Source organism: Phalacrocorax carbo, chromosome 4, assembly GCF_963921805.1.
Source record: "Phalacrocorax carbo chromosome 4, bPhaCar2.1, whole genome shotgun sequence".
Lineage (NCBI taxonomy): Eukaryota > Metazoa > Chordata > Aves > Suliformes > Phalacrocoracidae > Phalacrocorax > Phalacrocorax carbo.
In genome coordinates, this window is record NC_087516.1 from 80,041,074 (window position 1) to 80,068,102 (window position 27,029).

The following is a 27,029-nucleotide window of genomic DNA, read 5'->3' on the forward strand; positions in this document are numbered from 1 at the left end:
AGCTGAAGTTTTTAAATATTGATAGATACAGATATAGATAACTATATCTAGATACAGATATAGATTATATAGATATTAATATTGATCATAACATCAAAATTTGTATCAATCTTGAATATAATATTCAGTGTTTAAGGCACTGATTTCTTTTTTTATTATTCTTATTTTCATTGCCTTGATATTTTTAAAAATCAGAAACCTTTAATAAACTTTGAACGACAGGAGATTAATGGCCCCCTCTTAAAAGCCCCTCTCTGGGAGCAGCGCACAGCTCCCGGGCAGGAGCACCTGCCCAAACCTCCCGTCGGGTGCGTTTCCTTCTTTGACTGTTGGTTTGTTGTTTTTTTTTAACCCTTCTCAGTCTCGAGCGTTTCTGTCGAGCTACTACAGAGACCACAACGTGGAGTTGTCCAAGCTGCTGCACAGGCTGGGGCAGCCCCTGCCCTCCTGGCTGAGGCAGGAGCTGCAGAAGGTCAGGTAGCACGCAAGGGCGGAGGACCCAAATAAGGACGATTTCCTTCGCCGTCAAAGCCCTTGCTTCTCCGACTCACTTGTGATCGTCAGTAGAGGACCTCATGAATAACATTCTTTCTATGAAAAATAAAAACAAACCCACAAAAGAATTAAAAAAAGCAAACCCGACAACTGTTTATACGCACGCGCTGACAGTTATTAGCACCGACCCCTTTTGTCAGCTTCCAGGAGACAATACGGAGCTACGTGGCATTACTCTTTATCCAGCCCGGGATCCGTGCATAGCCTAGTTCCTCTGTTCACCAGGAAGAACCAGAAACTGTGTGTAGGATGGATTGACTTCAGTGTACATGACAAATTGCAGTCTGTCAGGACACGAGCAAAGGATGGGAACATCTCTCGCCGGACTGTGAGGTTGGTCATCCGCCGGGGTTTCTCCGCGTTTGTTTTTGCTTCTTTTCCCGCCCAGCCCTGCAAGTTTTCCTCTCGTTTCATAGGGGGATATTCAGCACGTTGCAGTCAGGATGCCTAATGGCTAAGATATATGTAGTCTTAATGCACCACCATTGCTCTCTCCACAGAAAGAGGTGGCCTAAATTCTAACCTGACCCGCTCCCCTGGGATTCCTGTAATAACTGATGACAGCCTGTGCCGAATATTTTGCCATAATGCCACAGGACTCCTTAAAACACTATCAAAACCTTTTAAAATCTAAGCAAGCCACGCAAGCAGCGTACCGGCCATAGCCTAATGTCAACAATTTTGTTTCTATTTGGAAAGCGATGTTTTTGACCTGAAGCCTTCAAAACTAAGAGATGGGGTTAGTCCTTTAGGGTGTCAGCCTGCAAGCTATTACAGAAGAAAAAAAAAACTTTAATAACCAAAGGTATTTGTTAAGGTTTGGGAAAAAAAACCCCTACATTCTGTTGAAGAATAAACTCTTTCTATAAACTTTAATGGAGTTGAGAGGACAAGCGTATTCACTATATCACATACACGTGTCTGATACATATATTTTTATGCCTGAATATCTACCTACCGTATATCTAGGTCAGGCATACGCCTACCCTCAAATATCTGCTTTTTGTGCCCACAGGTAAATGAAAGGGGAGTTTGCCAAAAATATGATATTGTGAACCGTGCTATCTTCTCAGATCTGTGTGGGCAAGGTCAACAAGACTGGGCAGGAACTCGCTGGGACATCTAAGCTGAGGGAACAAGCACCATTCAGGCATTTTAGCCTTGTAACACTTTTTCTCAAGAAAACAAAACCCGGCAAAGCTTTGCTACATGTTCTTTACGCAGCACAAAATGGAGTAGGTTTAGTTTTCAAACTTCCCCGTTTTAGTTCGTAGGCACAAGCCACTTCGGGTGCTGCAGAGAGCCCCTGTGCTTTCCCCTCCCCGTGTATTTGACCCTTAGCTCCTAGCTCAGGAGACAGGAGCGGATGTTGGGCTCGCACCACGAAGGCAGACCAGGGCGAGCTAGCCTCCGGGAGCACGGACCAGCGCGCGTCGTGGGCTGTGGGATTCAAGAGCACTTAAACGAAGTCATTTAGGCTTCAAACCAGCGGATACACGTAGATGTCTATCTTAGCATTTCCAAACTCCTAAATCATGGGACTGTCCGCCAAGAGGATGACGCTAGCTTATTTTGGGTTGACACGTCCAGTGCTTCCCAGAGCCGTCCCGGTGCCAGCCGTCGCGCTCCCAGCTCGGCAGCGGCACCGCCTGCCTGCCACAGCGGCTCCTCTCGCCTGGCCTCTGTCGCCTTCCCCCACCACCGCCCGCCTGAACGTGCCTGGCTGCTTCTTCCCCCCGCCCTGCTCCAGCCCCCTCCTCAGCCCCAGCACTGTCCCGGTCCAGGCCCCTCGGCCGCGCGAGGAGCCGGCACTGCCCTCCTTGGCCCCTCGGGGCCCGCGGGGCTGCACGGAGGAGAGGCTGAGGTGCAACGCGGCCCCTTGCGCTCCTGCTCTCCCCCTCAGCCCTGGCTCCTTCTGCAGGAGGGCCCACGGCACGGGCGGCAAGGGGACAAGGGCAGGAACCCCCCGCGGAGCCGCAGGGGCACGACGTGCCCCAGCCCACCAGAGCTGCGCTGGCCTGCTCGCACAAGGACGCACACGAGCATACAGGAAAGCCCGAAAGACCAGCGTTGCCCGGTCTCGTGCTTGCTTTTAAATATTGAAATGGGATTCATCTCACATAAGTGAGACATCTACTTTATTTTATAGGTGATGAAGGGAAATAGCGCTTCTAGGACACCATTCATCTCATCACAAAGCGGGCTTCTTAAATGAGTGAGATTAATCTCGCCTCTTCCTCTCTATTGATTGTAAAAGGACAATAGACAACTCGTTCAGAGGAAGAGCTCAGCTGTATAGGTCTAAAATTATGTGAGCTGAAAAGGAGATGGTATTTTATCGCACAGCTATAGCTGTTGCAGATAAGAGGGAGCTGGGAGGGTCCGAGAGAAGGATTTGATTTTGTTTTGATTTTTTCAAAGTGATTTTTCTAGTTCTTACATGTGACCAGGAGGACTTTTCAAAATGAGCTAGGGCAAACTAAATGCCAAATAAAAGGAACCTCGGATGGGATTTTTTGGCTTTTTTTTTTTTTGGGGGGGTGGGCGAGTCAGTTACATACTTAGCTGCAAATTCACACTCTTTTAACTTTTAGCACTGATAATGCCAAAGATGACCAGTCTGATGAGAGTTTTGGATAAGTAAGGCTTGGCCAGAGAAGAATATCTAAATCAACCATTTGATAAAATTTTAGCTGTTAAAATGCATTAGAATTGGCTCATCATTAATTAAAAGATGACTTCGTAACTTCCTGATTAAAAGCTAAACAAACATGACAGTGGTTTCAGGAGTTTCTCAAGGAATGAGACAAACAGTGTAAAATCTGGAAAATTATTTCCTGTGCCTAGCTTTTCATTTAGAAAAAAGAAAAAGAATTAAGTCTTTCCAACTCTCAGCTCTGTAATAGCATCATGTCCTTAAAACACGCTGGATATTGTTATACCTCATTGTTATTTTTTTAAGTTTGAATGAGCATCACATTTCCGAGAGATCTCGTGTTCCATTGAAAACTGACATTTGAATTGACTTCATTATGTGTCATATACAGATGAAATAACACTATTTCAAAGTTTCGTTCCTTCCACTTGTAACAGGACCCATCAACACCGAATTCTTCTGGACCGCTGTATTATAGAGGAGCCTTTGTGAACCAGCTGTAAATGATCTCTATTTCTTTTATGCTTTTCATATCGCCGACCACGTAATTGTGGGGATTCTTAAAGACCAGCAAAACAAATGCAATAAAAACGAAACATTTATTCGTGGCAAGGGGGAATGTAACCGGGAAAGATAATGCTGGCCCTTCTTTCCTATTCATAAGCTACAGGATTCATCTCCACAATACCTCCACGCGGTGCAGGCTGTAAATCAATAGGAGTTTTACACACTGGAGGGCTGCGGCTGCAGTTGCTCCCATTCCCCTGGAAATACAGATTCCCGCAGTGGCTTGAAGGAGCCCTGCCACACCGAGGACCCGATCCACTGCCCGTGTTGACCAGTGGGAGTCTTCTCATTACTTCCAGCAGACCCCAGTTGGTGCCCAGGAGCCGGTTTCCTAAGGCACAGTCTCCGTGGTTCAAGCATCACGGGGCCGTATCTCTGCTGGAAATCCATCACCAGTTTGATTTCTGTCACCGGGCGGTGATTTCTGTCCCCCGCCTCTCTCAGTCAGCGCTCTGCCGCGGCTGGCGCTGCAAGCGCCCCCCACCCCCAGCACCCCGCGGGGCTGCACAACTTCGGGTCTCACCGTACCAGGCGGGTCCCTCTCCACCCCATCCTCTCGCCTCGCTGGCTGCGAGAGACAGACAACCCTACGGGCCAGCCACAGGCGTCGGGGTCCACGGCAGCATTATTTGATGATTAAAGCAGGACTTTGGCCCTCAGAAAACCGAGCCCGTATAATCGAGGTTGTCTTTGAGTGAGAAGCAATGAGAACGGAATCCAAAACCTTCTAAATTATGCATTGACCTCTCAAGGTCTAAAATAAAGTTGCCGGATTAACTGCTCATAGATGTTTTCTAATAAAACAAATTTTCTCTCTGATAGAGAATCAGACTGCCGAGTGTCCCCAAAACACATTAAGACGGCAGAATTATAAATTCTTGGGGGAGGAAAGTGTTGTGTAATGAAAGCGCTGATGGGCCCAGGCTCTCTGATGTGATAATAAGGCAGCGGGGACATGCCCTGAATACAAAAGCAGAAGCTGAGTATTTTCTCCTCTTCCTTCCCCTTCCTCCTTTTCCTTCCCATTCGTGTGTAACTTTTGAGCCAGCGCAGTGAATCTGAAAAGCACATGAAGGGCTGAGCCTGCGAGATGGGGGGAACATTATTCATCTCCAGAACGGTCGGCCGAGAATGGATTGGGTGCAGGGCGCTCATTTCCCCTAGGCTGGGCCACCTTCAAGTTAGACATCAAGCCCAAACTAGTCATTTAGTTTCCTTCAGTAGCAAATTATGTTTATAATGGGTTTAAAATTGATGTTTATAATATGTGTGCGAGCGTGTGACAGCTGTGTAAAACAGGTACAACGCAGGTATATAAATCAGCAGAGACTAAGTGTCTAATTTTATTGTAGTTAAGTAAGATTAAGTTGGCCGCTGGTGTCAGGAGCAGCTCTCTTTGCACACGCAGTTTAGCTTTGCTGTTCTAGCTCTCGGATTGCAGTGCCATCTCTCTCTCTCCAGTAGTTACTCTCTTGCTCAGACAGCTGACGTCTCGTACGGTCACCTCCCTACCTTGGTCCCCACCGATACCAGACCGCGAAACGCAGCTTTAACTGTTAGTCTGTCCATCATTATATGAGTTCACCCACTTCTGCATAAATCTGCCGGGGACTGTCGCTTCAGACGCTTTTTTTCTAATTTAAGTGGATTTCTTGGGGTGGGAATTGCCCTGCCAGACAACATTTCTTACATTGTCTTTATTTTCTCTTTTTCCCTGCCAGTTCATCCTTTTAGCGTGACTGCAAAGGTGTGGACCTGTCTATGGATTCAATTCCTCCATCACTATCCTATCTAGAAAAGCTACCAAAAATAAATAAGGATTTGCAAGCGACACAGATTCTGCAGTGTTCAGTGCTCCAGTGACTGGATAACTTTTATAAGACTTATGAGAATTTCTGTAGTATTTCAAAACAAAAGACATGCTCTTAACAGAGCCGAGGAAAAACTTCGCCGTCTTGCCCAAGCTCTTATTTTTGTTCTTTTTTCTTTCCCCTCCTACGCGACGACAGCAAATGCAGCCGAACAAATACTTGGTGTTGAAGAAAAAAAAACAAAAATCAAAATAAATTTTGATCACTCGAAGTATTTTTGTTGGGGGGGTGGTGAGGGAGGTCAAAGTCTGTATTTGCTGGAATTGTTTTAAATAATTGATGTGCACACACCTTATTATTGGTTCTTCTCACTGCCGCAGAATAAACACTTCTGATGGTGTATTACAGAGAGCGCTTTTCGTCTTTCCTTAAACCCTCTTCCCCATTTTCTGAACCAAAATCTGCTCTTCAGTAACCTCTGCCATGTATCTCAAGTCGTGCACTGATTCAGCTGCTTCTGCCTCAGCAACTGCTCGAGGCTCTCACCTGCCCTCGACACAGCGGCCCCGACGCTGCCACGGGATTTACGGCACCGGCTGCACCCGCGCCGGCAGCGCCATCGACCTCACCCCCTGCCTCCCTCCCCCTCCTCCTCCTCCTCCTCCCGGGCAGGGAGCATCGATTCAGGCAAGCCTGACACCTACGTGTCTGTTACGCTGCATAACGTGCATTTAGGGGCCTGCCTTTCACACGTATTACCTGCCTGCGCACAGTGAGACGTGCGGATACTCGGACAGCCCCGCCGAAGCTCTTTCTCTAATTATCACTCCAGGCTTCTCCTCCGCTCTGTTTGAGGAGCCTTAAAAGGACCCGACTGCAGCTGATGCAAATTGCCTTGAAGGTGGCTCAAACCGTGCGCTCAGAACTACGAGATACTGATTCCCCCCCCCCAATATCGTAATGCTTCTACTTTTTGTTATAAAATATTCATTTGTTTTACAGATCTATGTCAGAATGACGTTAAATCATAATGGAGTCAAGGATTCTTAAGTACAAACCTTACAGAATAGCCAGTTACACCTCACTAGAGCTTTTATCGTTAAGCAAATTAGGAATGACGTTACAGACCCCTTAACACCAGTTTTGGCTTCTTTCCGGATCTCCTTGAAGCTTTCAGACAAGGGAGACATGGTAGGTAAAACTTTCAAAATATTTTAGGACTTGAATTCTGTTTTTAAAACAAACACACACACACACACAAAACCCCACACGAACAAACCCCTTGTAGGCCCTTAGAAACTAACAAGCCATGGGCTTTATCCTAATTATTTGTTATCAGGTGTTGAGTCAGGCAGGCGCTTTTAAAAGCCCTCACAGACATTTGCCTGTCTGCTGCTTCGGATCCCGGATGCCTTTATACACCTAAAGGAAGAGATTAGTGGGGAAAAAAAAAAAAAGCCACTTTTCTCCTGTCCCTCTGTCCGTCCTTGGCCACCTCTTGCATTTCCTTCGTATTCCCTGGGTGGGAAAGGAAGCGGTGGGATGAAACCCACCGACGAACCGGAACGGCTTTTGCCCAGAACAGAAATCTTTCCAGGCTCGGCCGAGTTTCCTGCCTGAGTCCTACTTAGTAAAAGGCTGGCGGAGTTCTTCCAAAAACGTACCGCTGCTATTCAGTTCCTTAAGGCCTGCGTTTTCCCTTCTAGGTGCGGGACTATTCCCTCCCACACCACTGGCAACCTGGAGGCACTAAATAAGCTTCTGAGCTCGTCCGTTTGTGAATAGGCTTTTTCTCCATGCAGAGAGGAGAGGACGACCGCTTTTTAATGCGTGTAAATACCCAAATTCCAGTTAGAAATTGATTTATAGAATTACGGAAACGAATTCTACATGTAATTTATACTCACATTTCCATTCATGAAGAATTAAAGACTTCCTAGGGAAACCAGATTGATATTTGCATTTCCGTCAGCTGCAGCTGTTGAGTGGGGAGAAAAACATTTAAAATATCTAAATAAACCCGTATCTGCCACTTTGGGTTTACAAAGCCGTTTGTCCTGACACTGCTAACTCTAACCAAACGCGGGCTGGTTTTATAGTCCTCTTATTTCTTTGGGAATAGGAATGCGACATGTTAGCACACAAATCCGTTTTCATCGCCGAAGGTCAACGAGCTTTACGAGCTGGTAGTTGGAATCATCCTGGTGGTTTTTTCAGAGGTTATTTGCAGAAGGGCAGCAGCGGGTGGAGTGGGATTCCTCAATCTAACTTGCAATTCCATAAAATGCTATAGGGGTTGGGAAAACGTGCTTTATAATTTGGGAGATAATTGCACGCCATTCAGCTGACTTTGTACTCGCTGCTCCTCTAACTCTGGTGTGGGCTCTGCTGTCTTGCGGGACTTATCTGTCAGACACACTCCCTGTTGGGTAATTTAACTTCCCTTCACAGTATGATCTGAACGACGAGAAAGAGCTCGATATACGAGGGGATGAGTTTTCACAGAACTTACTGTGAGGCAGATATTTATTTACAGATTTTTCCTTTAATATTTTTTTCTTCTTTCGCTGTGTTTATCTTGGCCAGGGAATCATCTCAGTGTTAATCTGCGTGCCCTCCGAAGACGCACAATTCCCGTTAGCATCAATGACAATTACATATTCTCACGAAGGAGAGAATAAACCCACCAACGGAAAATGTTATTTAATGACGCTGTCGTTACAGCACATCCTCCTGCAGAGCTTTGTGTAATCACACCATGTTAGCAAAGAAAAATTGTTCTGCAATGTGAAGCATTTAAAATTTCATACGCAATCTGGTTTTTTGTTTTTTGTTTTTTGTTTTTTTTTTTAAAAAAGAAGCAAAACCATCACCTTTCAGGTACCCCATCGTGACTCGGGACTGAAGCAACCCAGCGGTTTTATCGCTATGGCGTTCCCCGTGCACTACGTAGCTGGAGAGACGTTCAGGTCGAGGTCCACAGCCGAGCTCGCTACGGCTCGGGTTCATCGCCAGGCGGGGAACCCGTGCCCTCCAGCAGCCCCAGGCACGTCTGAAACGGCGCACCCCAGGCTCGTGGTGCAAGAGGTCCTACACTGAGTGCCCTGGCTATATTTGGCAGCCTGTGTCTTTGTTATCTGCACCTGGCAATAAAACCTTACATGAAGCGAAGCAAGGGCTTGTTATACAGGAAAAGAAAAATATGTATTGAAATAGTCTTCACTTATATGTCTTTATTATGCGGATGTACAGGGCTCATGAATTTTTTATTGAAGGAGAAAGTTTTCTCTCTTAGATATTTGTTGTTTTCTCTCCTCCTAAAAGGCCTTCTTCCTTGCTGTACTGTAGCCTGCTTCCCCTCCATCTCTTCCTACCTACCCACCTTCCCCGGGGCTACTTCTCATCATCAAGATCTATTATTTCACTGTAAATTTCAATACCAGCTGAATTTCTTTCTGTACTAATTTCTTCTGCTCCTAGCTTTCACAGAGGAAAAAAAAAACCACCACAAATCTCTCAAGTAAGCATCATTTTTCATTTCCTAAACCATACTCCCTTTAATTACTTTTAAATATCCTAGTTCATTAGGACAACGTGTACTAGGAGCACGCTGAGGCTTGCTTTGATGTCGCTAGCTTTTCTGCCTTATTTCCACGCTTTTCCGTTGCTCAGATGCCCGGCACCGGTTCCGGGGAGCTGCTCAGTTACAGAGCCAGGCAGAGTTGGGTGGCACCACGTGTAAATCTGCCATCGTTAAAGCTGCAGTTAAATTATAAATTGTCATCTTAAGGAGGAAGAACATTTTTATGGATCCCAGTTCATCCTCTGCAGGCTTCAGCCATTTCCAGTAGCTGCCACAGAGAACATAGTGAAATTTGTCAGCTGCTTGGAAGAAGAGAGAGTTGAGCCTGGAGACTTAATTCCCTTCAATCTTCTTAAAAGATATGATCCAATACCTCAAGATAAAAAACACTGCCAGCTCAGGAAGATACAGGGAGGCGATCCGAAGCAGCCGGGACAATCAGAACGGACAAGCACCTTAGCGCAACACTAAAACTCATTTTCCAAAGGTCAGGTGCACAGGAAGCCGCCTCTCTTCTTTCCCTCCGTGTTAGAAGATCTGGCTGAAGAAGAAATATTTCAAGGCCTGCCTGGATCACTGTAGGAAGCCATAGCGTCAGTGCTACAACACAGACCATCTCGGCACGGTCTTTCTAAACCACATTTCACGAGCAGCAATTTCCCCCCCCCCCCCCACCACCACGTGGGACAAGCCGAGACACAGGATTTTGACAGACGTGTTTTATATCGGTGACATCTTGCAACAGCGTTTTTGCTCTGGCGTGGAAAACATCTGTATAACTGAGAATTTTTACGACCACAGGCGCCTGCTCGGCAGCTGAAGGTTTTAGTGCGGATCCTAAATCACCGTTTCTGTAGTGCTGCAGATTTTTTTTATTTTTTTTCTTTCCCCAGAATAGGTCTATGGTTTCATAAACCCCAAGTACTTTTACTTAAATCTTAGCACGTTCACAGAACGGAGCCAACTGCTAATCAGGCAACGAGGTGAAACGTGAAACAAGAGAAAGTGTCCAAATAAAAATCACAGGAGCATGCCCTAACACACAACCACACCCACTCCGGCCCCGCAGGAGAGGCGTGCGGTGGCCATGCAGTGATCCCACAGGAAAAAAAGAGGATCGGGGGTGACCCCACCCTCCTGCTGCGAACGGCGAGAGAAAGCTACGCACGCTCTTTGAACCCCGAAACGACCGCGTTCCCGCCGCGGGCTGGCCCAGAGGACACCCCTGCCAAGCCCAGAGCTGCTGTGGCCGGTTCTCTGCTCCGGCATCACTGGTGGGTTTTGCGGGTTGAGTCGATAAATGAGGTTAGATCAGAAGCAGGAATCAGAAAAATGCTCTGAGGGTGATATTGTAAATCAGAGGGGGGGGGGAAAAATCGCTTATTCTAAAGGGAAATCCTTAAAGAAGATAATTGTGTGTCTTCCTGGAAATGTCAGCTGCGTTTATAAAATTTACACAAAGACCTCACTGGCTTTACAGCTCTGACTCGCCTGAAAACTCGAGCTACCAGAAGCTGTCAGAAAACTACACGCTGTGAAATTTATCACCCTTCTCTCTGCAGCCGATTGCCGATGCACCTGCACGCGGACCTGGCCGTGCTGTTTTCACGGCAGTCATTAGCCTGCTCCTTTGTAAATGAGAAATTAATTTTTGTTCTCCTTCAGAAAGGCTGCCCTGGAGCACTAAGCGCTGAGGAGGCTGAGGCGAAGCATTTACCAACAGCTCGCTCTCTGCTCTCTATTTCCGTGTCTTCCATAAGAATTTGCCAGAATACTGAGTACTAAAGCAGAAATACCCTTTGCAGACCTGCCTTTCCCATGGACCTATTTAATCCTGGTACATTAAATGCGTTTTTATTTTACTCATTAAACAAGAAGAATTCTGGACACTTAACAGTGACACAAGGAAGACGTTATAAAATTTGGTAATGTGCAATAAAACTACTTTCATAAATGCCCAACCTTAAGTACATCCATTTTCTGGTTTTCTTCCAATGATAAGTTTTGCACTCCTGCACCTTCAATTACAAAGCTTAGAGCCAAATTAAGATGACTCGCGTGTCCACCGACAATTCCATTTCATTTTGGCTGCTTCTTTCATTTGCCAGCTGTTGATTAATTATCTTAATAATTTATTCCTTCATAGTTTTTCCAATAAAAGACAAAGTTGAATCCTGGGGCAGATACCCATCCTCCTTCTGCGTAATAAAAGGGCAAAGGAAAACGCTACGGTTTCGTGCGTCCGGACTCTGTGCCCTCTCCCCCCTCGGCAGAGGCTGAGGGCTGCAGGAGAACATCTCCTCACGCCTGAGGAGGAAAGCTAGCGGGTCCAGCTGGGGCTCGGCACCTCCTTTGCGCATTGCTAATAACGTCCCGGTAGTTAGAGATGCGTTGATGACGAGGAGACCGCAACGAACTGAAAACCGTAACGAATAGGAAATGACTCGCTCATCCGGAGACAGAAAGTGCCTCTTGGAGAGAGGATTTTGCCTATGGTAAAGAGAAAGTCTTGACTCTTAGCAAAGCATCTCAGGAGAACCAAGCCCCGCAACTGCCGTGTCAAAGCCAGCTGACCGACCCGATACGTGTGGCATTTCCCAAATAAAAAAACATATTTAGATCTACCCTCACAGCGACCAGGCTTTGTGACCTTTGTTACAGGGTTAAGCTGGTGTCTAATTTGAGGCGAGCGCAATGTATTACTTCAGCAAGTGCGAGCAGGAGAAAATTGGTGGCACCATGAAGTACGAGTCCTCAGCAAAGGGAATTTAGCGGCAGAAAAATTAGATGTCCTGCCTTAAGAGGTACTTTTACAGGGACTAGATCAGAGGAGCAATTGCCACGTTTAAATGCTCCATATTATTAAACGCTTTAGCAGTGTTGGAGGAAGGGGCTGGCTTCAGACGTGAGCCAGCCTGCTGGAAGGAAATCAGCTGGGCAGAGTTTCAGCAAGGTTTTCCACTGCTGCGGGAGCTCCTGGGGTCCACCTCGTGCGTCACCCGCGGAGCCGGGGACAAGGGACGACCCTGGAGGTCCTGACCCATCTGACGGCTTGCAAGAGGGTTTTTGTTGGGTGTAGACTTCCTGGGAAAGCCAAAGCTGGATTTCTCCAGCAAGGTCTACTCCTTCCAGTGTGAGCCCTACGCTACGCGTGCCTCGCTGTAACTGGCTCGGTGAATCGCGCCATCACTCACCAGCTTCCCAGAGTAGTCAAAACCCGTGGGAATCCAAATCCAGTTTCAAAAATGCTTCTCTGAAGCTGGAATCGTTTCGGGTCTAAAAGCATAATCCTATTACAGTGGCAGGGTTTAAACGCTTTCCCTTAGCTGCCAGAGCAACGATGACAGCCAGCAGAACGATCGGATCCCTGCAGTGCGGCCCTCGGACCGGGCTGGAAACGCTCTGGAGGAGGCTCCCAAAAACTCGGAGGAGCCTCTTGAAAACCCAGCTGTGTGCCTGCGGGAACAGCTGGGGCAGAGGAGGACCACGGCCAGATCTGCACTTCTGGCACTGGCACCACGGGAACGAGAAAATAGGGATCAAAGAATAGAAGTGGCATTAATCTCAAAAATCCCAAATCACCGCTTCAGGAGTAAGAAGCGTAACACCCTGAAATCCTCTGGCTGATCCCAAGAAGCCAGGATGACTCAAGGGGTCTCAAGTCATACACCACACAGGAAAATCCACTCTGCTGAATGGCATAAAACTGAAATAAGGTGATTAGAAATGAAAATAACAGCATGTACTTGGAGAATTTTGAAGACTTTTCTCAATTGCCTCAGCTGAAAGTTACCAGATAAGTTAGATATGAATAACACAGACCTCCAAGTCAGATATTGTGCCCCAAAGCAGCTGCCAACTCAAAATGTAATGATCTATATAATGGCAAAAGCACATTTTCTTTGCTTTGTCTCCTCGTAGCATTTCGTGTTGGTGGGTAAGGCAAGAACCACGTTTTAATCATATCGTTAACTTAACGCACTACAACGCTACCTAGCATCGAGCTCTGACAACAAGTTTTGAGAGTACTTGACCTGAACTACTTATTTCTCTGTATTAGCTATTATTTTCCTGAAGACAGCATTCTAAACGTTTCAGTATGCGTGTGTGAAATAACTAAATGAAATCTCTCTCTTAAATTTGCGGGCTTTTTCCCATGCGCTCACGTACAATGAACATTGGCTGGACAAAACCACTGGAAACGGCACATTTATGAGACACACAGATCAGGTAACTCTACCAACTTAGTCTGCATTTAATGCCACAGGTTTCGTAGCATCGTGCAGACTTTATGCAGCACGGCTCGTACCAAACGGGACTACCAGGCACTCTCTGTTCCTCCCACCCTGGCACAGAGACCGCTCCATAATACAACGCTGGTTTGGACACAGCTGTTCTTACACTTGCCCAAAGATTAATTTAGCTGGAATTTAGCTAGAAATTAGCACGGCATTCCACAACTTCGTTCTCTGCACCTCTGAATACCTTGCAAATGTTTAACTGCAGATTTCCAGAATAACTTTTCACTTCTTTAGACTTGTGATGAGTATTTCTTTACTCAAGGGAAGAGTAACTGGGATAAACACATGTATCTTTGTTCCCAGAAAACAAAAATAGGGAGCCAAAACCCAAGACAGCCCTTTGTGTGTGCGTGTGCCTGTGTGTGTGCGTGTGTGTGTGTGTGTGTGCGTGTGTGAGCAGCTGCAGGCACGGCAAACTTGTGAAAAGCCGGTTTGCCTTGAGGTACCTAAAAACCTGCTGGTCACATCTGAGAAGTTCAACCACTGTCGTTTGAGAGAGACACGTCTGAAGCAGACCAAGGGCTGTAAAAAAAACCCCCCGAACCTGAAGATCATCCATGCCTCATGACGTGTTGTGAGTAGTCAACTTTCAAGATGTTTTCACCGCATCCATACTATTGTACGCCTTTACCGGCCGCTATCTTTATAAGCATGCAATATGAAATAGATGGGATTTACATTTACAGAAGAAAATGAGGAAACAAGGCTTAAGATTAGTACACTTGCAATAACCTATATGTTAAGAGGCTCTGCCAGAGGAGAACTTGAGTCCTCAGCTGGCGCAGAGCCCTGCGGAGGTGGCTACGGTCCCACGGTCTGGCCAGGGGTCAGCCGCCCACCCCGCAACGGGGACCGTGACCGGCGAAGACCGGTCATACCACCACCAGCTTCCCCAGCAGGGGTAACCGGGAGGTCCAGGCTCCGCTACCCCAGCACCCTGCCAGGCTTTGGGTCTCACTGGTCGGTGCCAACTCCCCCTCGCTTTCTGAGCCCTGGGGTAGACAAGTCTAAAGAGAAAACCCAACCGAACGCTGTACAGCGCTGTGGATTTCGATTCACTTTGGAAGGCGGGCACCATCTGGGACAGCTCTCCGGGGACCCTCATCCAACCTTTCGGCAACGCAGATGGGACTGTTCTCTTGTCAGATTTCACAATATTAGAATAAAAGTTCACCCGCCAGCAGCCCCGTAGGTGCTGAGTTTGAGAGGTTAAAAATAAGATTCCTCCAGATGCAAAGTTCCCCGATGTGTCAGCCTTAATTCCACTACCAGCCTAGCAGCAAAGGAGGCACTTTTAATTAAGTGAAAGACAAGCATGGAAAACCGAGTTCAAGAAACAAGGAAGAATAGGATTATTATAATCCAATGAGACATAATTAAATGCAGAAATCAAAGGCTCTTAGTGGCACAGAACTTGTTAGAGCCTTGAAGTGGGTATTTGCACTTTAATCTGACATGCTGCAGCTTCTTCAAAAAACAAGGCTTTTTCAGAAGGAATGAAACGATGACAGAGACGTTTGTAAATCATTTAGAAAAAAAAGGCAAAAGAAGCAAAAAACTCCATAAAACAACATCACAGCAAAAGCCTGTTCCTCAAAAAAAAATTAAAGAAAACCAAACCCAAAACCGAACAAAACTACAAAAAGCAACCCCCCCCAAAAAAAAACCCCAACCCTGGCAGCACTGATGACATTATTTTGAAATCTACATTCCTAATTGTGTCTTAATAATAACTGCAAGGTATCAGTATTAGATACCTGAAGGAAAGTAGCATAACTTTGCCTGAACGCATCCACCTCTAGCCACCCAGTCACCCTGCGTGACGGGCCCGGCGGACTCAGTGAAACACAGGCTCCCCGACCTCATCCAGAGTTCGCTTTGAGTCAGAAGGACCTTCCCGAGGCAGGATCCGACCCGCCCCAACACCACTTCTGGCCCAAGCCTTCCCTCTCAGGCCCCGGGTGGGACCTCCCCGTGAAAGCCTCCCATCCCGCCCTGCCCCCGCCTCCTACACGTGACTGAACACGTGGTCCAAAACGGATCGTAACAAAAATATGAATACATTTCTGAATTTATGCTTTTCTAGGTAGAAACATCTCCCAGGTTACTTCAGCTGCTTTTATTCCTTGATAACACAGACGGTTTATTTTGAGTAGCTGAGGCGGTCGGATTGGGGGATACAAAGGGGCCGTGAAAGAGCCACGCTTTGCCCCGGGAACGGTGACGATAACGTTTCAAGGAGGACTCTGTGATGGGAGAGGATGTAATTTCAAGTGGGCTGCGCTGTGGGCCGGGCTCCTGTTGAGACCGAACCGTCTTAATGAAATTATATACATTTCTTATCCTTTTTTTTTGAGGGGAGTAGGGGAGGTTAAGGCTTAAGCTGGATTGCTGTTGATGTCCCACGAAAAGCTGCCCCTCGCGCAGAGGGCAAAGCAACAAGAGTTACTTCGTGCAGATGTGTGAGGAGGATTCTCCCACGAGGGAAAAAATGTTGGTCATTCTATGGGGTTAAACAAAGCTTTAATTTTTAATAGCCATGTTGTCACTTAAAATGCAACGCCTCAAATTCTCCTTCCTCTCACGGACGTGATGCTCTGGACATCATTATCATACACATGTGCGTATAGGTGTTTTTCCATTACGCATTTCCAAAAGCCCATGCAGCAGCCCAGAGTCCCCTGAGCCAGTGATCCCACCCTCCTCCATTCCCCCTGTATGGGATGAAGGCCTAGGCAGGGACGGTGCAAGCAAGAGCCCGGTTTCTGCATAGACGATTCGAGGCACTGCCTGGGAAGTGGAGAAATTGGGACATGAAGTAATAGGAAACTCTACACTCATGAATTTGCAGATACATTTTTGTGCCTGAGCTCTAACTTTTGTTGCGGGTTTTTTTTTTTTGGCAGAAGGGTCTTAAATCAGTTACTGGGCACCCTCATGGCCCCTCTCTGCCGTGCCGAGGCTGCCATCCCAGGAGAGCAGGGATTTCCCAGGGATGCCCCTCGGCAGGGCAGCCAGGGACACAGCACCGGCCCTCCTTCCCCCCAGACCCCAAAGGGATGGTCGCCTCCGCACCCACCAGGCATCCCTAGCCCCCTCTAGCTCCCCACGTGCAACCCCTTCTCCTGAGAGGCGATCTGGCTCTTTAATAGACATGCATTTTCTCTTCTTTTTTCTTTTTTAATTTAAAGCCACACCTGGCTATTTCCAGCTGGCGCTCGGAGTTGTTTCACACAGGGCTGGAGGGTGATTTAAAACAGGGTTGCTGTGTGCCCGGCTCTGTGTCCGCAGGGAGAAAGGTTGAGATGAATATGAGAAGAGTAATCAACAGTAATTCTTCAGGAGTCTATCATTAAATTTGTCATTAAACAGAGTCTGCAGCTACCTGCCTGCCCAGCCACCAGCAGCAGCAAGTTGTGCGCGCCGTGTAATGGCATTTTGATGAAGTGTCTTCCCGCAGCCTTCCCGAGATTGGGCTGCATAATTTACACCACCAGCACAGCATTGCCTCACTGTTATTTGAGCGGCGAGACCCTTGTCCTGGTGTGATTAGACTATGATGAATTGGACGCCTGCCCGTGGAGTCAGGGTACGCCGATGGGACGATTGCCAAGTGCCTGGGACACGGCGCAGGGCTCACCGTCCCCGGCTCAACAGCCTGGGGGTCTGTGCTGATTCATCCTACCTCACCTACAGTGTGAAAAAGCAGCCACCCTTTTTCTTTTGTATTTATAGTATGAAAAAAAGTAAGGGTGGGGGGATTAAAATGAACACAAAGCATTATTCGGAGCTTTTTTTTGCAGAGGATGGGTATATCTCGGGGGCGTGAAACCTCTCAGCAAATTTCCACAGGATCCAAAAAAGAGCACCCTGATTTTTCCCAAGCCCTGTCCCCAGCATGAACCGCTTCCCACAGGCAGACCTCTCCAGGATCTGCAGAAGAGGGAAGGTCCCCGAGCCGGCTGGGCCCCCTGTACCCCAACACCTCATCCCCTCTGCCTCCCTTGCTACACACGTAGCTGCTCACTTCAGAGACAGTCGCTAGCATCGCTCAAAGTAAGATTACGGCACGTGATATTTATGAGGGGAGGGAATAATGCATATTTTTTAAAAGTGGGTACAAGAAAAACACACAACCTCCAGGCAGGCTGCACGGAGCACATGCCGAAAGGGTTTTTACCCGGGGGGTAACCCACAGACCTGCAGGTGCTCACGAAGGCCACAGAAGGGATTCACCAGTACCTCCGTTTTGAAGGATAAAGCCGGTTTGGGGAAGGCTTTTTAAGTTTTGGTTGATTGCAGATTATCCTCTGCAAGGGCGATGATTTTGACAGATGGAGCGCACTTCCTCACCCCCGGCTGGTTCCAGCTTTTTCTTTTAATCCCGAAGTTCGACTCGGTCAAACAAAGAGATTCTTCAGCTTCCCCAGCAGCCTCTCATTCACTCAGATTTCCAAAATCCTCCTAATGCCTCACCGTTTTCAATGTACGCATGTAAAAACCAAAATGAGGTGATTTCACCAGGTATTAGAAGATCATGCGCTTGATAGACAGGATTGTTATTAGAGACTCCCAGAAAACACCACTGGCAGCCTCTACCCACAGCCTATGGAAATGTAAAAACCTCTTTTATTAACCCAGTAGATTGTGGTTTTTTTTTAACCGACGCCTTCCCGCTCACGGCAGCACCGAAGCCCTCCCGTCCCCCAGCACAGCCCTGCCCCCGGCAGGGATGCAGCCACTTCTGACGCCACCTTAGAGCCGTCACCAGCCCGTTACCTGACCACGGCGCCACGGCGATGCCAGCGGGCCCCAGCCGGACCCGGAGGCACAGAGGATTTGATGGGGGGCAGAGGGGTGCCAGGGCAGGGGTGCTCCGGCTGAGCGCCGGCGGCAGGTCCAGCCAGGAGCGCAGGACTGTAAAGGGAAATTTAAGGTCATTGCCGCAACACCCTTGAAAGGTATTGTCCGTACGGCTGCTTCCTTAGATGATTAATGTGGCTCGCTCCAGCCAGAAACACACGCTGGCTCAGAGATGTCCCCTTGCCAGGGGACGATGCCGTGAAGCTCACTAACTTGTCATAGACACAGTTATTTTTCTAAGCATAATTTTCTCCGTAGGGGCAAAAACTTAAGCAGGTGTAACTCGGCGAACAGCCGCACAGCCATACGTGTTTCCATCGGGAGCTTTTCAGTGACAGGCAGTATTTCACGGGGAACTAGGAACCCGGGCACAAAGCTCCGGCTCGTTCCTTCCCAAGACCTCGCTAGGCAAGTCGCTTTCTTCTCCAGGCTTCATCTCCTCCCTAGCCTGACTTACTCTTTGTGTTGCTGCAGAGCTATGACCCCCAGACGTGAACTCTGTTTTGTCAGGCAAAGACCAAACTCGCATCCAAGAGAGATCTCTTTTCCAAAGAGCGCCTGATTTCCAGAACTTGGGTTGTTAATTTGGGGACGCTTGGACCGGCCTGCTTGTGCACCCCAGGCAGCACAGGCAATTTGAAGGATAAGACAAAGTCAAGGTTTCGTTTCATCTGCCAAAGCAGTTATTTAAAACAAAAACAAACAAACAAAAGCTCAACTGATCAAAATGGCTAAGAAAACATTAACAGAATAATCATATTATGACCTCCATATATATATATATCCATCATTGGATCATTTTCAGTTTCCAACACATGCACTGGAAGAGCAGAAAAAGGGGGTAACATTAACTGTAGCTGGTTTTATAGAGATGCTCTGGCACACTCTGAACCTTGAAAGATCATATGGTAATTCTTTGCTGACAAGCAAGGGGCATATCTGAAGAACAAGCTTTGTTTTACACACGTCCTTTGGTAACCTGACTTGTTTCCTTTCCCTTCTGTGAACAAGTGCAGACATTAAGGGACCTGATGCCGCACTCGCACGCTGCTCCGATCGCTGCTGTCGCCTACAAACTCCTCACCCAAGAGCGGGGAGAAGCGGCTGGTGCCTGGCTCGGGCGGGAGCAGCGCCGAGGCTTCAGGACGTTGCGTTGGCACAGAGCAATGCAACGCTTCGGCGTCAACCCCATCCCCGCACACCCCCTGAAATCAACTATAATAACTAAGTTTTATTAAAGTTATCAAGCTCGGAATATTCCACCTCTTTCATTTGTGTCCTTCACTTACCACAGAGCTTCTCTGAAACGTGAGAGGCACTTGCTGATGGAAACAATTCAAGCTTCTGCAGCGTAATTCAGGAGATAAACCGGAGACGAGTGCCCTTGAGCGGGTGGCCTTCCTGCTCGCCTAATTCTGCAATATGCTGAGCACACCCGGCGAGCCCGCGCTCCGAGAGCCTCTGCATTTTGAGTGGGGGAAATCTGTGCCAAATAGAAGCCTCGAGTGTTTGCAGAAACAAGGTTAGATCCTGGCATTACAGAAGTCTGCGCTACACAGCTCCCGCTTTCCATAGCAATGAAAAGTAATTCAATTCCTTTTTTTCAATAATTCAATATTAAAACAAATATTGATTAGATTAATAAAAGGATTTCAGGAGTCGTCTTTTCAGGTTTGGGTTTTGGGGGATTTGGCATTCTTTCCCTTTTAGCTGTCACCCGAGTCTTCTCTCCTCCCGAGACAGAAGAGAGCCAAATAAGAAATATGTTAGATTCTCCCACTCTCTAAAAAAATAAAAGATGACCCCACATCCCCAAGCTCTTACTACTTTTTTTTTCACCTCCTCAGAAGAGAGAAATAGAAAAGGGAAACTGGGCATTTCTTTCCTTTGAACAGGCTCACAGACAGAACGGTAATATACAGAAATTTATTGTCATCCCTTTCTTAGCAGCTGGTAATCAATATACCTGAAGAAGTGTTTCGTATTGATCTCTAAGCTCTTGTATCCTTGTGCTGGCGTCAACACTATATACAAGGATCCTGGGTGGTGTATAAACAGAAAATAAAAGGCAATATGTCTGCTGTGATACATTGATTAACTAGCTATAAAACCATTTTGGAAGAGTTATCCGTAGGTGCCTGTCTTTTATTGATGTCGAAGGCACGGTACTTTGGTTGGAAGCACCTTTGATACTTACAGAGATCTAATATTTAGGGAAGACACAGCTCTGGGAATAAATACTATGGCTCATTTTAGCTGACTGAATATCGAACAGATTTTTCTTTTGCAAGCTTTGTTTGGAGCATGAGATACAGTCTCTCTCCGACTGTGGAAAATCTCCTCTCCTCGCAAAATAATACTGACAGGTTTACACCGAAGTACTTGGCTGATCTGTGACTACAGATGTGCACTGGATTATATTTTTTTTTTCTTTAAAATATATAAGTCTACGCCCGCACCAGAACACTTGGAAATGGGTGCACTCATCTCCTGCACCCCAGAAGACACAACCGCAACACCAGTCCATGAAAATCCACGCAGTTACAGGCATCACCCCGTATTGCTTCCACTGAGCAACATCATTATCCTAATGATACCTATCTACCCACGTGGCACAAGCGATTCAACTCGGAACGTAACGCTGACCGAAGAGCTTTGCGCCTCCTCAAAACCCCAGGGTGACAATTCAGTTAGCTAAACCCTCATCACTTGAGAGGATGCCGGCAGCAAACCAGAGAAGCTACGGCTTTGTCGCAATACATCAGAAAAGCCGTGGCGACGAGACGGGGGTGGAAATCTCTCCCACCGCTTCACGGACACGCAGGCGTAGGCAGAAAGGAAGGGACCACTCCGTGAACTCTGGTGAAGCTGCTCCTCCCACAGGGCTGGCCAGAGCCCTTTTCTATTGGAAATGAGAAACCAGCAGGAATTTATCCATGACTGTCAGGAAAAACAGAGGGCAAAAATGCCTTCAGAAGAGGACTTTTCCTCTGCTCCCCTTGCCTGGGCTTACATCTTTTAAAAGCTAGCTTAGCTTGCTAATGAGGTAGCCATCTTCTTATACAGAAGGGCCTTTACTCTTCTGTCTCCACCTTTAAAAGCTTAAATACCCTCAGCAGCAAAGAACTGTGCTTTCTTTCCTAACTAAATTTATAATTTATTCAAGTTCAAATGCATTTCCTTCCTGTTTTTTATTTGTTTGTTTGTTGGGGTTTTTTTGTTTGGTTTTTGTTTTTTATGAACTGAGTATTTTAGACACATTTCATGTAAGGTAAGAGAGGTAGCAGCAGGTAAAGCAGAAAAGCAGAGCTAAAAAGCCACATATACCTTCTGCTCTCCCTAACACTACCAGGCATCCAAGGTAAGAAGCTCCACAGTGCCACCTTGCCCATTTATTTTGTAGCAGCAAGAGCAGCTGCAAAAGGCACCGGAGAATTGGACCATTTTCCTCCGGTCTCACCAAGCATCCTGGTGCTGCAACCAAGGCACGAACACGACGAAGCCTTCCTCCCCTCCAGACGGCAGGCACGTCCTTGGCACTAGAGCTTAGCACTATTATAACTTCTGGGTGCACGCAGCTCCTCACCAAAAGGAGGGGGAAACTGATAGCAGCGATAGCTTAACGTAAAGCCAGTATTCAGATATAAATCAATCCATATGGTCCAGATTCACATATGCATTTCACCACTCTCATTGTTGCTTCGAGATGCTCGGGATTGCTTCTTCCTCCGGCAGCAGGTCGTACCTTGGGGAAGCCGCCAGCAGTAACTCTGAAGGCCGCCCAAGCGCAGCGGCAGCCACGTTCACACGCGCAGGGTTTCGCACTAGCCTCGCTCCTAGCCGTGAAGCGCCTAGACTTAAACCTACCCTCTTATTAACGCGCCTCATAAGAGTATCCTTGTTTAACAGGGATTTAATCCCTGCTATGCCTTTGGGTGGGCAACCTGCCTCGGTTTCCCCGTAAGCACCCTGGATATGCGGATCCAGGCTCTTAACTTCTAAGAAGAGATTTACCCTTTCTAAACTAGCCACCGTATCCTTCAGAAACAACCGCCTCTTTCAAATAAGAGCTGATTATTCCACACACGCACTCCACTCCCCACACTATACATATCAATAAATTAAAAAAAAAACAAACCAAACAACCAAAAAAACCCATCCAGCCCTCCCAAAAAAGGCACTTACCTTTCCACCAACAAGCCCTAGTGCTGACAACAAACTTTCCCCTTTCAGAATTAATTACCTGGGTAGTGTTCCCAGGATTACAAAAGCTTTCTGGTGGTGCTATCAGCTAGCTTTCTCCTCTTACAAGCACATGTCTTTACAGCTGTGCTGACCTCTGAGAGGAGGGGGTAAAAAGTACCCAGGGGACTCTCAGAGAGCTACCAAGGAGGGCATTTATACACTTAATATGTATATATATTACAAGGGAGCAGGGGAGAGCAGCCATGTGTACAGTTTATGACCTAAAATCTTGTTATGGGCAAGCTCCATGTATTCTCCAGGTGTGAAATGTGGTGGTTTATGGACTTTCACTACAGGATTCACCTTCTCCCAGCCTCCAAAACCTCCTCTGCCGTCCCCCCTGAAAGCCGCTGCCGTGCAGCCATAGATCGTCAGTATGCAAATCCGGGAAGCTGAAAGCGTAGACTGGTTTCACATTAAAACCCAGCAAAGTAAAACAAGGCAGTGAAGTAATTACAGGTCAGGCTGTTATTCATTCTTGTGAAGAATACAGAAATAATAAAATTTTCCAGTGTGTCACGCAAGAGGGAGGCAGGATTTAGGCCCAGCCTGTGCAGAAGCACAAAGCCGTGCCTGCAAGGGGACGCACCAGAGAAGGGCTCCGTGCCGCACGGCTAACCAGTGATGCATAACCCAGCTGAGCTCCAAGCACGTATCCAGTACAGCATTTGTGGGTAGAAATAGCACAGTGGAGCTTACTGGGTTTATCGAGTGCAGCATTTATTGCATTCATTGAATTTCCTGGTTTTATATGGGACTCCTAGTAACAGTTTCATCCCAGCCCTTACATATTAACGTATCCAGAATTGCCTAGCACGGGTTTTTGGCACTACAGAGATGGGAAAGACGATACCGCTCAATTTAGAGAGGAAAAGAGGAGAACAATAATACCGATATTATAAATAGCTTAACGCGGAAGCAATATCCAGGGCAGAACTAAAATACTATTAAAGTGTCACTGAGCCTCCCCACGCGCGATCAAGGAATCAGAAACGCAGCAGCGAAAGGGGCCTCGGCGGCCGGACCAGCTGCACGGCGGTGGTTTTCGCTAGCAGATGTCAGCCCAGTCCTGCTTTTTGTAAGCCCTCCACAAAGGACTTTTAGCAGCATCCCCAGGCAGCTTCTTCCCTGTCCTATTACCCCCGCAGCAAGTCCTCCCTGAGATGCCACCGGGACACTGGGGTGACGGGAACGGGGGCTGCAGCCGAGCTGTGCCGGCAGGGGCAGCTGCCTCTTTGCCCACCCGCATCCCGAAGACCTCCGAGGGGGGACTGCACGGCTCCTAGCCCTCCACTCCACCCAATTTCTCGATAAATTAAGCTCGTGACTCCTCACTGTTCTCCAGCATCCGTGGAAAACAGCTGATTTTTGCCCATCTTATTACAGCCCTTTACATAATGCTACCCCTTCCAGCTTTCCTCTCTCTCCCTGCAATTTGCTCCTTCCCTGATAAAAACTGACCAGTTTTCTTCAACCCTTCCTTCACCACAATTTCTAAACTTGATTTCCCAGCCACCCCACGTTGAGGACAAACCAGTGGGACAGCGGATGAATACCACACTCGGGCTTCACTTTTCAAGAGAGCAATCCTCCTGCTATCGGCTGCCACGTGTGTGATCACTGGTCCAGGCACTCCTGGCTTGATTTTTTTATAGATATCGGTGCCACATCCCTCGGCAGCAATGTAATTCGTGGCCACCCTTAATGTAATTTAGTGCCAACAGGCAGCCCGAGACATTGAATTAAAGCTGGAAAGGATTTATTGCTGCCACGAGGTCAAGCAGAGCACGATACCCTGTAGAAGCAGTTTGTTCTAGTGAATAGGCGCTGTGAAAAAGACAAGAAAACCAGCCCCACCACGGACTCCCAAGCCACTTCATATTTTGCCCCCTCTTTCCCCTCGTTGCACGTCTGCCTAGGATTTCTGGGGGCACGAGCTGCCTCTGATATGAGTTTTACAGGGCTGAAATAACAGGGTCACAGAACCCATCGCCCAAGGCAGGTAACTCCGTTAATGAGAAGACTGAATTCTTAAAATCCTTAATAGATACAACATTTTTGCAGAACGCCACCGACAACAACGCGAATGCCAGCTTTACAGGGAGGGTATAGTCAAAATAATAACTCATAACTAAATGGCGGGCTTTAGCATTAGGAACTGAAACCTTCCGCATCAGACGTTTGCCCAAAACGCTGTTGCCGTGGGGTGTTTGAACAAAACCACTGTAGGCATCCCAACACCGAAGCCACGCATTGCTTTTGCGATTCTTCGTTCAGATAAAAGGGAAGGTGCCCCTGCTCACACAACCTGCGGGTGCGTTTTGGGCTGTGAGCTCCACGGAGCAAAGTCCCCTGGGAAACGAAATCCCTACTTGATACTCAAAAGGAATCAGCTCGTTTCAACTCTTGATTTCTTATCAGTTCCTCATGAATAACAGCCGTTGTCGCAAGCAGTCAGCGCAGGCAGCGAGCCTCGCTTGCGAGGGAGTTCACACGCCGTCGTGATGCTCCGGTCGCTGCGGTGCAGCGTCACGTGTTCGCGTACATACGCCACAGGGAAGCCTCTGGGGAAATCGCTCCCTCTGGAGCGAATTCACACTCGCTCACGGGCTCCCCTTCCTCCCGAGCACGGAGTAAGCCGGGACACAACGCGCGCAATGAAAACCTTGAATTACGTAACTGCAACCTAATATATGTAAGCAAGGAAACCGAACTAGAGTTGCTCAATCAATCTTAATGCTGAATTTCGGCACTCCTCATGTTGGACTTGGTAGCCTCCATGATTTTTCAACTGACAGCTCATATATGCAGAATAAACAAATATACATACGAAATGTACCCGTTTTGCGTCCGGCCGCTGCACTTGCTGCTCTGACTGAAAAAAACGCGAAGCAAATTCATACATTTTCAACTCGTCCTAGAAAATTGCCTTCGCGCTGTACGTTTGCATTGCAAATCGCACTGAGCAATGGGAAGCAGACATTACCGTTAGGTGCCTGGCACACCTCCGATTATCCCAAAGGTGCTAAACAGCTTCTGCCTTTCACGCTTTCCCCTTCATTTAAAAGAGACTTTGACAAATTGCAAGCAGGTGCAAGCCAACAAACTAGCACGTACTGGGTGATGAAGCAAAGGCCTCGACAAGCCCAGCTCCTCTGAGCCAGGCAATATATGCTGAGGTATAAAAGTCACAAAAACCCACTGAAGATCGTTGCAAAATAAGTATCAGGACCGGGGTCCCCGTGGCTATCCAAAGCAGCAATTCCATCCTAAACACAGAGGAAGGAACATCAGGTAATAATAGTGATCTGCTTAAACCTGGCGGCTCCCATTACCACCCCGCTGCGTCCCCAGGCCAGGAGACCCAAGCCCAAGACCTTGGAGGACATCTATGGCCACTGAGTACAGGCAGAAGCCAAAAGTACTGTATTTCCATTTTGTGGGTGGGGAAATGGGACAGTACAAGGGGAAAAGTCACACTAGAGGTCAAGAAAGTCAGCGTCTTGTGGTCCTAATTCAGTATGCCAACCGCCTTGCTACCTGAACACACAGTCTGCGCCCCTCGAGTGCTTTCCACGGGAAGAGGTATTGCTGCCACAGCAGGGAAGTAGTACAGGAACAAGGAGCTTCGCTTCCAGCAGAGAAAATTCATTTCCCAGAAACTACCATGATACAAACTCAGGCCCAAAACAATGAGGAACAAGCGCTGGGAAGGAGTCCGCAGCGACATACGCTAACTTCAGTGCATTTATTCCTCTAACTCCAGTCAGACTTGCAATTTTCACCTATACAGAGCACCAAGCAACGGGTGGTCCCATCTCAGCTAAACATTCCTTAATATCACCACACTGCTTTAAACCTTCCCCCTCGAAGCAGCGCTCCGGACTTACTGGACTCTCAGCAGGGGTCATTATCTTGTACATCAAAATGGTCTTTTTGCCTGACGCCTTTCCCCCACCTCCTCCCGCTCTCCCTGCTGGTAAGTGCTCTCAGCAGCGTGCAGAGCTCCCGGTAGCAGGAATGGGCGCCGATAGCAAAACCGGCAGGATGCAGTGTTTGGTCTCTTAATGCAGGCTGAAGAGCCCGAATGGATCCCTGGTGCCGGGAGAGGCAGCCCGGACACGGAGGGAGGAACGGCTCCGAAGGGAGTCCTTTAGAGGTGCAGGAGGGGACTCTGCATCCGCACCTCTGCGGCTCTCACCCCCTTTACTTTCTTCTCTGTCAAAACCAGTACGACCAGACAAGCCTTGCTCCCGCTACGCTATCTATACTTCACGGTATAGAAGGATTCAGCATATAATCAACAAGTGTTAAACGACTAATCGCCTGGAGAGTCCTTTAAGGTCAAAAAGGTGACTGAAGGATTGCTGGCACTGCATGATACCTACCGTTCAAAAGGAACTGCCCACCCAGAATATGCATATACTCCAGGCTGCATAGCCGCTACA

The 27,029-nt window shown here is 47.6% G+C and overlaps 1 protein-coding gene and 1 long non-coding RNA gene across 4 annotated transcripts in view; one reads left to right on the top strand and one right to left on the bottom strand.

Annotated features, from left to right (window-relative positions):
* Positions 1 to 5,958, top strand: part of LOC104052011 (bifunctional heparan sulfate N-deacetylase/N-sulfotransferase 4) — a 106,707-nt gene extending 100,749 nt beyond the window's left edge. Inside the window, exons 14-15 of one of the 2 annotated variants that reach the window (XR_010372812.1) lie at positions 362 to 888; positions 5,500 to 5,958. Coding sequence is in view for 1 of the 2 variants with exons in the window: in XM_064450567.1 (XP_064306637.1) it covers positions 362 to 481 (120 nt within the window). In the remaining variant the exon portion in view is untranslated. Of the gene's footprint in view, positions 1 to 361; positions 2,355 to 5,499 lie in introns of those variants that run through there. The other variant, XM_064450567.1, reaches the window with a different exon arrangement.
* Positions 1 to 27,029, bottom strand: part of LOC135313185 (uncharacterized) — a 93,697-nt gene that overhangs the window by 48,652 nt on the left and 18,016 nt on the right. The window lies entirely within an intron of this gene.